At 44.8% G+C, this 12,434-nt stretch overlaps 1 protein-coding gene and 1 non-coding gene across 2 annotated transcripts in view; both read left to right on the forward strand.

Annotated features, from left to right (window-relative positions):
* The first annotated feature begins 2,349 nt into the window (after positions 1 to 2,349).
* On the forward strand, positions 2,350 to 2,457 carry LOC144935283 (U6 spliceosomal RNA). The gene has a single exon (XR_013637282.1). It is a non-coding gene; the product is annotated as a U6 spliceosomal RNA (small nuclear RNA).
* A 2,349-nt stretch (positions 2,458 to 4,806) lies between these two features.
* The window catches only part of XPO7 (exportin 7), an 86,489-nt gene continuing 78,861 nt past the window's right edge, over positions 4,807 to 12,434 (forward strand). Inside the window, exons 1-6 of the mRNA XM_078861593.1 lie at positions 4,807 to 4,903; positions 8,365 to 8,511; positions 10,448 to 10,541; positions 11,224 to 11,390; positions 11,565 to 11,630; positions 11,733 to 11,837. Of these exons, the coding sequence (XP_078717719.1) occupies positions 4,886 to 4,903; positions 8,365 to 8,511; positions 10,448 to 10,541; positions 11,224 to 11,390; positions 11,565 to 11,630; positions 11,733 to 11,837 (597 nt within the window). The 5' untranslated portion in view covers positions 4,807 to 4,885. The remainder of the gene's footprint in view (positions 4,904 to 8,364; positions 8,512 to 10,447; positions 10,542 to 11,223; positions 11,391 to 11,564; positions 11,631 to 11,732; positions 11,838 to 12,434) is intronic.

The raw sequence follows: 12,434 nt of genomic DNA on the forward strand, positions 1-12,434 counted from the left end.
ATGTAGATATCCACATTTATTTAATATTTTTCTTCTGCAGTTTTTATTGAAAATGCAATATTTGATATTTCAAAAACCTGATGTGATAGACAAAAACTGCCAGATTTGGAATCAGCACCCCCAAAATAACCTTAAAACCGTTGGAATACCTTATGCCAGAAAAAGTGTGTTGACCAGTGATCGTTATTCTGACCACTGTTCTGACAGAGCAGGGGACAGCACTACCCAACCGACTTAGAGAGTAATATTCATTGCATTACAGTCAAAATAACATAGTTCATTTCTAGCGCTGGAATTTAGCCAAATTAAGAACGGAACTCAACTCAATGTGATGGGGTGTTTTTTGTGCATTGCCTGAGACAATTAACCTACAACACTCGAGAACTCGGTTAATTACAGCAACGGTGCCAGCTCATTGATCCAGGCTACCTCAGTGCTTGGATTTCAGTGGCCAAGTTTTGGCATTGGCGTGTGTGCCCTTAACACCGTTCATGCCGGTCGGATTGCAGGTAAGAGGGGTCCCCACACCATTACCAGAAAACCTTTTCACAGAGTGATACAGCAACATCGTCATCGTTTTACATTAATTTCGGTGACTCAAACTGCTCTTAAAAATAATCTATGCCTCGTGTTTGCCGGCTGGGCTCCTCACCACCCTCGACAATAACTCTGTTAATGGCTGGGTAACTGGGTAAACAGGCTTTTGCGTGTAACAAATAAACATTGAAAGAGCATAAGATGTTCGGAAGACACATTTTAATAGGTGGCGATTCCGAATGAGTGGGTGTAACGAATACAAAAAACTAACACGGCTCAATAAAAATGACTCGAACTTTGAAATGTGTTTTCCTCTGAGAGTAATTATTTCGCCATAATATTTACTGAATGCGGTTAATTTATCTCTGAACAGTAACATACAGTGGGGGAAGCTGTTAACGCAACGCCCGTTCTGGTATGCGATGGGGAAACGCTTACAAGTTTATATTGACTACTACAGTAAGTAAACACGCAAATCTTTGGCGACAGCGAATATTGAGGCATTTTAACCGAATGATAAGACTGCTCCAAAGGTAAAGGTCTACCCCAATAGCCTTAATAGACTGTTGGGGCAAATGCTGTGTGCGAGCACCTATGACACTCTCCCTCGTGACTTAACTCGGAGACAGCAATAGGAGGAACTTCTTTTATTTAACGAACACCATCGGAAACACATTCCTGCGGAGGGAGCTGGTAGGAACGTTGGGTTGCTCGGTCAATGGCCAGGGTCAACGGCGGTGTGGTGTATTCCGCAAATATGCCCGACTGTGAGGGCGGGCACAAGCCGGCGTGAGTAGGTTAAACGTTGAGTTTTATAAGGGCACCACGGGGTGACCAGCCCCTCCCCACCCAACCCCACCCCTCCCACCCCCCACCCAGCCCCACCCTCCCCACCCTCCCCACCCTCCCCTCCCCACCCTTCCCTCCCCACCCAGCCCCTCCCTCCCCACCCAGCCCCTCCCTGCACGACGGACGGACACAATAATCCCCTGTGGGCTGGTGTAACAAGGAGGTTCCTACCAGTATAATACACAACACCACGTGGGTACACACTATTACTGTTGCTAGCCTATACACAACACCACGTGGGTGCACACTATTACTGTTGCTAGCCTATACACAACACCACGTGGGTACACACTATTACTGTTGCTAACCTACACACAACACCACGTGGGTACACACTATTACTGTTGCTAACCTATACACAACACCACGTGGGTACACACTATTACTGTTGCTAGCCTATACACAACACCACGTGGGTACACACTATTACTGTTGCTAGCCTATACACAACACCACGTGGGTACACACTATTACTGTTGCTAACCTATACACAACACCACGTGGGTACACACAGTTACTGTTGCTCGCCTATACACAACACCACGTGGGTACACACAGTTACTGTTGCTCGCCTATACACAACACTAACCGTCTAACACTGACGGCGCTGAACCGAGGACAGCCAACAACAATCTAGCAGCGCAATGTCCAGTGAAGACGGCAGCGACGATGGCGACGATCTTGAGCAGCACAACGGGGATCTCACCCCAACACTCTCAGCGTGGCCAAAAGCCCTCTCTGGAACTTACTAGCGGGTTCCCGAGGCTTTCCGATGAGCCCCCCTCTGTGACCTTTCCCCGAGATGTCCCCCTCTCGTGTCTATCGTGGCCTGCTGACGTCGTGATTTAATTTAGTTGTTTTAATTTTAATTTATTAATTTTTTTACCTACGTGACTTTACCGAAAAAAACAAAAAGTAATACACCGCAGTTACCCTTTTCCGCCAGCAGCCAGCGCTATGCCACTACACATGTACTAAAATTGTACTAAAATTGGAATGATACAGAGAAGATTAAGCATGGCCCCTGCGCAAAGGATGACACGAAAAATTCGTGAAGCGTTATTTTGTTGTCGCCCTAGTGGAGATGTTCACGCACAGCACCAGGTACCAATTTCAGGCTGAATCGACCAAGGGGAGGTGCAGGACGCGTTCAAAAATTCGCCACTTTTATTGATCGCGAATAGAAATTGAACTTGGGTCGTCAGGTTCGTGGCGCCTTGACACACGCAACGCGTGATTGTCATTCATACACTTTATTTAAAACTAGATGAGGGCCAAGGTGGAGGTCAAACGTCTCTTTACAAAGGGAGACCTGAGTTTAAACGTGACACCCTAACACACACACTCCACGCTCTGACTATAACAGCAATCACGACACTTTAGTTTGACCCCATGTCTATTGCTTTGCAAGTGTCACCTCATTTACTGCATCCTACAGGGACTTGTGAAAGAAGACGCACAAAATAAAATATAGTTATTAAGGCCAATTAAAAACGACACGGTCGATTTCAATGTCATCTTTTAAAAAAATACATAAAACATATTCTCAAGTTACAATGAATACATTTGGCCAAAGCCGTATCCTTACCGACTCCCTTACACTTAAACACGCGTATTTCAACTGTTTTGGCAAATGGTATTCTTATTGCTGTTTCTAAATAGCGTTTGTATTTAGACCTCGAGTCAAGAGCTTGTTATGAGTGCATTCACTTCCAGTGGGTAGAAATGGATTTTCCTAGTCGATTACTGGCAAGGGAGGAATGATATTTGATATTCGTTCTCATTATTCCTCTCTCCAATGGCAAGAGGTGGCTGGAAAGTTAAGGAATGGAAGGCGCCTTTTGGCGTCATCTGGTCCAACACCATGTGAGACTTGGCTCTAAGAAAAGCTGTCTCGGGTGTGGACCAATCAATTTCAAGGACAGTGCATACATTATTAGAGTTGTGTTTTTTGTTTGCATTCCGACCGCAGGTATTGTCGTCAATGCAAACATGACTCCTTGTAAAAAAAGGTGTCAGTTTTGTTGCCAGATAAAAGGGTAAAAAACCAATTATTACATTTTGCTACTGGCAAAGGAGGTTCTCCAATGGTGCGCCCGGGAGAGCCTACACATCGAGATGGAGCGACAGAATCAGCTGGTGTGCAGGCACGAGGTGGATCATTGACATCGCTGTATCGTGAGAGGTGGCAGCCTTCATCCAGCAGTGGATAAACCCAGTGGCGGCTCCTGCAAAATCTCTCAGGGGGGGCAAATGTCTGGATGATTGATTAGGATAAGGTCCACCCATGCAATGGATACATTAACAGCTTAAGCATGTAAAGGCAACTTCACTTCTTTAATATTAATGAAAAATAAAGTGACTCTTACAATACATCTTGTTTGTTTTTATACTCACTATTAAAACAAACCACTCAAGTTTATTTTATTAAAGATTCCACTAGGTGGCGATAAATTATATTGTTGGATGAAACGTGCTTACGTATGATGACGTTAGCACGTATGATGACGTAAGCACGTTAGTGCATGCCCTCCCGGAAGCCATAGAGAAAGCATTGCAGCGCCCGCCGTTCGAAAAAAAACATCTTTGAATGTAAGTCTATGGGGCCACTCGGGGCGATTCTCAGCCGGAGTGAAATCGTCCAAAAAGAGGCGGTACTCCACAGAACGTGACATGACGCTGATTGGACTATATCCAGAGGCTGACAGTGACGGCTAGCGTGACTCTGTGGTTGAATGACATTGGTGGTGCGTCGCCCAATCGCCCTAATGAAGAAACCACCCCTGGATAAACCCATGGTTGATGAGTATTCCAGAGCCATGCTGAAATCTCGAGCCAAGCCCCCTTGACGCAACGTGTAACCGTGTAACATTCGGTAATACCGCAATGGCAAGTGGTGCACAAGCACAAACAACACAAGTCAAGACATGCGTTAATCACGCTGCCTTAAACTGCAAGATAAAACAATAATCGGCGACGTTTAATAGCACACAGCTCTGCAGAAAGGCCACTGACCGAAACGTCGGCTAAAATTAATTTTCAGATGTTAAATATTTTCCTTTCCCCGAAACGTCGTCTATTTTATATTTATATTTCCTTTTAATGCAGTGTTATTGACGAATGCGTCTTGTGCCTTCTGCTGATATTACAATGCACTGTGTATACAACTTCCCCGAAAAATATTGACAACTTCAACAAATGATAACGGAACACAACTTTGCGTTGCTCACGATACCCCCTCGAGGTCCCCCAACCACCCACAATCCCAACGCGCGCGACTTTAACGTCGCAGCGCTCTGCACCAATCCGCTTGCAGGGACTGGGCCCCCCCTCCCCACCACGCCGATCGCGTCCGTCGCATGTCCCCCCACACACCCCCCACCCCACCGTCACCAACCAACCAACCACCCGCAGCTCCCGACGTCATCCAACATCACGTGACACGCGGCGTCACGCGCATGCGCGTTGCTTGTCCCCGCGCAGGCATGAGCGAGGAAAGATGGCCGACCCCGAGCAGGTAATGGGGGCCGCGGCTGCAGCCGCCGCCGTGGGGTTCGGCGAGGCTTGAGCGAGATCCCTCCCCCCGCCCGCTCGCTCGCTCCGCCTCGATTAACCGAGCGAGCGACGCCTTCGCTCCTCGTACGTTTGCCTCGGCAGTCGGCGAGCCCGCCCTCGGCGGCGCGGCTCGGACGCCGGCCGCGGTTAGCCCCCCCCCCCCCATGTGTTGCTGTTACTAAGATGATGGAGTGGGGGGTGCAATGGTCACAAGGGTGCTCGATTGTGTGTGAGCAGACGTTTATTCTTCTCGTCGTTCTAGTCGCCGCTGCAATTGCGCCTCGGCGTGCAATTGCCGCTGTTGTAATTGGCGGTGTCTGGAGCCTTCGGTGAATGTGGGTTTGGGGGGGGGGGTCTGTACAGTATATGTCAACACTGGCTGTGGTGATGATGATTAGTTGCTCGTTGTCGCTGTTTGCGAGCGTTTAGTCGGTCACAGTTAACGCTGTTACGTTGAACTTTGCAATGGTCGGCGATCAGTGGTTGTTAGCAGTGGACCGGAGCTGATGGAAGATAACCGCGAGGTTGAGTCCATCCACGTGTGTCTGTACTGTGCCGCCACCACACTGTACAGTATTGATCTAAAACAAGAATAACCGCATAGCATTGTCGGTTTCTAGTTATTAAACATCGATCAACTGAAAACCAATCTTAGGTACTCGAGCACAACTGTGCACGATGAGCTCTGATGTGGAGCCTCTCTTCCACGCCTCACTGCAGTTGCTGCAAGTTTGTGCATTTGTGTGTGTTCGTATGCGTGTGCCTTCATGCGTTTTCATGCGGGCGTGTGTTTATATCTATCCGTGTGTCCTTGTATGTGCCTATTATTGTGATGGAAGGTCTGTTTGCGCTTGTGCATTATTGGCTTATATCCATGGTTGTGCCCGTGCGCATGTGAACGCTCGTGTGTATAGCATTCATGTGTGTGCTTATGCGGGTATCTGTACCTTAGCCGTTGCAAGGTTAAACTATGGCCTTTGGTTTTGTACGCGACTGCCTGCGTGAATGTCAGTGAGACCCCGGTCAGTAGCAGCATCTGCAGATTCATATCAATTCGACTCGAGAATAAGGGGGGGGGGAGGTTGTGGGTGAAGAGGTTGTTTGGCAATTGTACAACATGAGGCAGATACAACTTGAGCAGACAGCGGGGCTGCTGTGCAAGCAGGTTCCCCCAACGTTAACCACCGTCAGCACCACTTATCCATGCCGTAGCGGGGGCAGTAAGCAGTTCTCACGAAAGTGTTTACGGTACAACGAGTCGAGAAGTCTCGGTCAGGTCAGCGACGACCGGCCGTCATTGGAATCCCAGCTCCGTCGTTACATGTGCTTTTGGCTGCAATGGCGCATCCGGTAAAGTCGTTTTCTTCCGGGTCCTATATTTCTAGAAAGCACAAGGTTATCATCGATAGTTTCTAGAGGCGTTTTTTTTGTTCAACGGTTATCATGCAAATTATGTTTAATCCTGTTTGGAAACGTACTCCATGTACAGTCCTATTCCAGTTTCTGTACTGGATGAGGGCCGGCACACACAATATAGGTCGTAGGGTTATTTGAACGTACTTCAAATGTATCGGTCAGTTGAGGTTTGTGAAGGTTGGGAGCATAGACATGAGGCATGGTAGTCCCTCGCTTAACTCTCCTCTTACACATCATGTTACCCCGTAACCTATAACAACCTGTTTTGCTTGGCTGTTACCCATCTAAGCACTATCCAGGCTCATCTCTGCTTAGCGCCGATATTTTTGGTCAAAGACACGATACTGTATATCTGTGGGTATTTGTATGCTTTTTTATATATTGCCACAATGCAGATAAATCCGTGAGGGTGTTTTCACCTGAGTTGATATGTTTACTAATGCATATAGAGTATAAACGTTCAACAAGTGGTGCTTTGCTTCTAAGAAAGTTAGTGCATTTATGTTCAACGAGTATTGTGGCAAGTATTGAATATCTTATGCCTTTATATACAGCTTAATGTTTGTACCTTATTTATGTTATAAAGTGTTTTCTAAATGGTGCACATTTCACATTAAAGTTACTGTGAAACAGTTATCCACGAATCTCAACTGTCTGAATTTTGTTACATTTATAATCAGGCTTGTTTTGAATTTGGTAAAGTTACAGCTTATTATTGCACTAATCATTTACATTCACACCTACGTGTTAACACGTATGTTTTATACCATGTTAGCTTTGATTTTGATGGTCTCCTTTGTAAGTTCACTCACATTAGAAGGATGATTGAATAACCAACCATCCCAGCTTCAGATTTAACCTTCCTTGTCAGAGAAAGATAAATTTAATCATTATTGGTCAGTTTTTTTTTTATAGTTTTGAGGCTTGCAGGTAAAATCGAGACACTAATGCATTTCTCATTAGTCCCATGCAGCTTAATGAAAATTGTTTGTCAAAGGAAATTGTGGTTAAATTGCCTGTTATGATGTGCCACTTGTGGACAAGGTTACTCATAAGAAGTGCTGTAGACATGATGAACAATATCCCATGCCGAAATGTTATGCACCTAATATGCATGCGCTGTGTAATATAGTGGATGAAATGTAACAAATAAACAAGCACGAATGCCAATATAAAATAAGGGATTGGCCATTTTGTTAAACAATTTAACTGTATTAAGAAATGTGTGCAGAAATATGCAAATGCAATATCAACGGTCACATGTTAGGTGCACGTGCTTACACACATTCACTCGCATTGTAACAAGCAAGCACTAACAACCATGTATAGAATGTTATTTTTTTCCATAAAGCATATGGCAATCATTGCCCAATTTATTGAGTATTGAATACTGGAAAACTGTGGCAATTTTTCTTTAGCGGTATTGTATTCCCTGGACGTAGGAATAATCACCTTATAACATTCTGTAAAAAGTGTTCAGAATTGACGGAGTAATTTAGTATAAGCAATGAATGAAGATGCTCTATAAAGTCACGTTCTCGTCATCGATGTTCTGTCCTTTATAAACTTGTGTTTTTCTCATCTGAAGGAGGTGCCAAGTGCGATTGTTTCAATGCAGAATCTGGAAGGTTCATAAAAAAAATAAACAGCAATATGTGAAAAACATACGTCATATGTGCCGATGCTGTGATGCTTTCAGAGCTTTGTTTGTGATTAGTGCATTACTCTGGTCCTGGTCAAGAGGCCATCATGGCCAAAGTTACTGGCAAATGTCCTGTGCTTGGCTGAAAGGTCTACATAGCATTGTAACTGTAAAATCATAAACCGTGGATGCATAGTTAATTTTGTTTGCAAAATTAACACATTTCAAAACTCTTTATTACGGTAAGCTTAAGCCTTTACAGTAAATGTTCAATTTTAGAGAAGCAAGCATTTTTGTGATCTGTGATTATTAGAATTCGTAATTGACATGGTGCCTTCCTCCCTTGTATACCGTCTTCTCGACAGAGCCTAGCACAGCTGGAGCTGCTGTGCAAGCAGCTATACGAGACTACGGACACATCCCAGCGTGTGCAGGCCGAGAAAGCATTGGTGGACCTCACCAACAGCCCCGAATGCCTCAGCCAGTGCCAGCTGCTGTTGGAGAGAGGGAGTGTATGTTACTCTCTTTTTGCGTACTCACGAAGTCCCTACAAGTGACGTCTCTGTGATGTGTCTCTGTTCCACCTACTTTATGGTTCCTTAATGCTTATGAAGAGGCACTGCATGATGCACTTGCTATTTAATGACGTATTTAGCTAACATCAGTGGCGAGTGATATTTAAACCAGTACTGGGGCCGCCACCTCCCCTTCACCAACTCATGCTGACCAGCATGGTCAAGTATTTAAAAAACTCCCTTGGTCAGTCATAATCCCCTCCCTATTTGGAAGTTGATAGTGTAGGGAGGGAGCCCTTCGTCCAGCAGTGGATTTACAAGGGGTGTGAATGTCTAATTACTTAGTTGTCTTGTTGCTTTAAGCCCACTTTTCACGAGGGTCCCTTACCCACCCTGCAAGAATATTCTGAAAATTACCATCACAATCACACTGTGGAAATTATATGTGGTTTATAACACTGAAAACAACTAAGAGCTGAATTTGTATGTATCCCCACACAAACAGCGAGATCTCTGAGCAGATGTGTGCAGTTCCAACTGTTGTGTCACCGAGTACTGACATCACTGGCCTGGAGTAACGCACTGATGCTGCGACATTGAAGGCGCTGGTTGCTCAATCTTGTCGCATTTTTGCAAGATGCAGTACATTCATCCCCCAGCACTGCTTGTGTGGCTGCTTTAAAAATTGTGAAACATTTAGAAAAGACTTCTGTTTGTCAAAGATATTTGGAAAGCCTTGTTTTGTGTTGAAATGTGTCCATATATCAATATAAATGTATCAATGAAGTAGTTAAATGTTTTAGAATGCAGTCGTTTGGGGTAAACCTCTAAAAATGCCACTTCCTTTCACGTTTCTCTAGTTAAAATATAGCGCATTCACATGAGTTCATTTCTGCACGCTGTCTTATCTGCAAGGCTAAGGTGCCCCTTAGTTCAATGTTAATTCGATGAATTTCAACAGGAGCAGTGGCTCTGAAATAATCCACCCTTGATGCGATCAATAAATGTTTTATTTACTCTTAATCATGTTTGTTCATGTTACAGCCCTTTTGGGCCCTTGGTTCCTGTGGTGAATTTTATATTTACCCGTTACGTGTTTGAAATTTTATAGCTTTTGCCTTTGGCCTTTTTAACCGCAAAGTTGAATATGTTATGCATGCATGCATGCACATTTTAATAACAGGAAATTTTCAAACACCAGAAAGCACTTGAGTCGAACATGGTAATTTCTTCTTGAGTTGTGCAATATTATATGCTAACTTCCCGACTTGGTAATAATACTGGTAGGAACCTCCTGGTTACACCAGCCCACGGGATTATTGTGTCCGTCCGTCGTGCATCTAAAAATGGGAGGGGTGGGGCTGAGTGGAGAGGGGCTGGGTGGGGAGGGTGGGGAGGGGCTGGGTGGAAGGGGTGGGGCTGGGTGGGGAGGGGCTGGTCACCCCATGGTGCCCTTATAAAACTCAACGTTTAACCTACTCACGCCGGTTTGTGCCCGCCCTCACAGTCGGGCATATTTGCGGAATACACCACGCCGCCGTTGACCCTGGCCATTGACCGAGCAACCCAACGTTCCTACCAGCTCCCTCCGCAGGAATGTGTTGATGCAGTTTATAAAATGCACAATATTTGATAGACACAAACGTCCTTGACTCTTGAGACGAACTCAATGTCGCTTGGGCCTTTAAGTGTCTCTTAAAAGCCGGTGTAGATTAAACGCTGCTGTGAATGTGCAGCGGGGGGGGTGGCGTTCCAGACGGCGGGGGCTGCTACAGAGAAATGACATCCGGCAGTGATGGACGTGGGCCTTGGTGTAGAGCGGAGGTAGTAAGTTGCGAATTTTTTGATAATAAATGAAGTGTCTAAGTATTGATTCCTTTTTTTGTTCTATCTGTTTAAATGATTGCTTTTGTGTTTGTGTTTTTTCCTCTAGTCTTCATATGCCCAGTTACTCGCAGCTACATGTCTCTCCAAGTTGATCTCGCGGACAAACAATCCCCTTCCCCTGGAACAGAGAGTCGACATTCGTAAGTAGACGTACAAGTTCTAACTGCGAGTTATGTTGCTTAAAACCTGGACAGAGAATGTTTGCATGTTGTACTTTCACACCTTACATAGTATGTTGGACTTTCCCCAAAAGCTAAGTTCACGTTCAAAATTAACACAGTGGATTTAAGTCAGTGTTGTTCTTTTGTAATATTTATTATTCATGTAAGTTGAAGTCAACCTGAAAGTTAACATTGTGGTATGTAGCATGACCCAATTGTATAACATCTTGAAGTTGCTTAAAATGTTACTGACTTTACATTTGTTTTAACATTTTGATTTCATGCTCCTAATATATTGGGTTTCCAATTCTCCTTGAACAAATACATGCCATTCTTTAAGCTGAGAAGCTAAGCATGTTCGAGCCTGCATAGAGCTTGGACGGGTGACAATCATGCACAAAAAACAGGTGTTGTAGGCTGCTGCGGGGCTACTTTTTCAGTGGAGGGCAATGCAGCAAATTCCATTGTTGTATGAAAGTATGTTCTAAGCCTTCAGCAGCCTGTATATGAGTGTGGTGAAATACGATAAAATAACCCTCAGGATGTGCATGGCTGTTGGGAGGCCCTGACAATGAAGCCGTACATGTACACTTTTTGTACACACACTACTGCGCGTGCCCATTGGCGCTGACGTCCCTGTCCCATTGGCTGTGCGTGGCAGGAAACTACGTGCTGTCGTATTTGGCGTCACGGCCCAAGCTTGTCTCCTTCGTGACGCAGGCGCTCATCCAGCTGTACGCGCGTATTACTAAGCTGGGCTGGTTCGACTGCGACAAGGACGAGTTCGTTGTGCGAAACGTCATCACCGACGTCACCAAATTCCTGCAGGTGACCGAGCGGAATTTATGGGGCAGCCGGGATGCCCTCCTGCAGACAACGCCTTACTTTCGTTGCATGCCCAGTGTGTTGTTCTGAATTTACAAACTGCCTCGTTTTTGAGTGTGTGGTGCGTGAACCAGCATGTATCAAAATGTTTTAAAGAAATGTTTTTCTTGGTTACAGGGCAGTGTAGAACACTGCATGATTGGAGCGATGATCCTTTCGGAACTGGTCAGCGAGATGAATCAAGTACGTAATGATGCGCTTGGTTAACGTTTTTATTTGCAATAGAATATTTCATAAATTGAGTGATTGGAAATTTGTTCAGCCTAATTGTTTTTCTTTCTGTAGGCGGACACAACGCGACCAATAACGAAACATCGTAAAATTGCATCTTCGTTTCGAGACGTTTCGTTGTATGAAATTTTCACCCTCTCCTGCACACTGCTCAGAGAGGTGAGTGACTGCTGTTTACAAGTTGGTGATACCCCTTTCACTGTTATTTGTTTAATAGGAAAGTTGTTCAAGCTTTGGTAGTCAACATTTGGTTAATCATCAGCCACGACCTTTTCCACTGTGGTATGAAGGCCCTCCCGTGCTGCGTCTACCGATGCAATGATCCACCTAGCTTTTTTTGCACACAAATGTATTTAATTGCTCTATCTGCTTTTACTTTCCCTCCATCATTAGCATTGACTGTCGGGCACCATTCCTTCTCGTGACATGTCCTGCTCGGACCCACATACTTTTCTTTACAATTATCAAGATGTCTAATGTGCATTTTATCTCTGATCTGCATGTTCCTCTTACTGTCTCTCACTTGTAATTTAAAGCATGCATTTCTCCACGCTTCTTTGCTCATGTTTGAGTTTTTGTCAATGTCTCTAGTTCCGTGGCAGGTGAAATGAAATTATTGATATATTTTTTCTTTCCTCACATTGGTGTATTGCTTTATGTTTTGAGTTTTTTCGAATGCACTCCAACCTACACTTGTCCACTTCCTTTGTTTCATCATGTTAGTCCTGGTTCTCCTTCAATAACTACCCTAGGTAT

The sequence above is a fragment of the Lampetra fluviatilis genome, chromosome 12 (assembly GCF_964198595.1).
Source record: "Lampetra fluviatilis chromosome 12, kcLamFluv1.1, whole genome shotgun sequence".
Lineage (NCBI taxonomy): Eukaryota > Metazoa > Chordata > Hyperoartia > Petromyzontiformes > Petromyzontidae > Lampetra > Lampetra fluviatilis.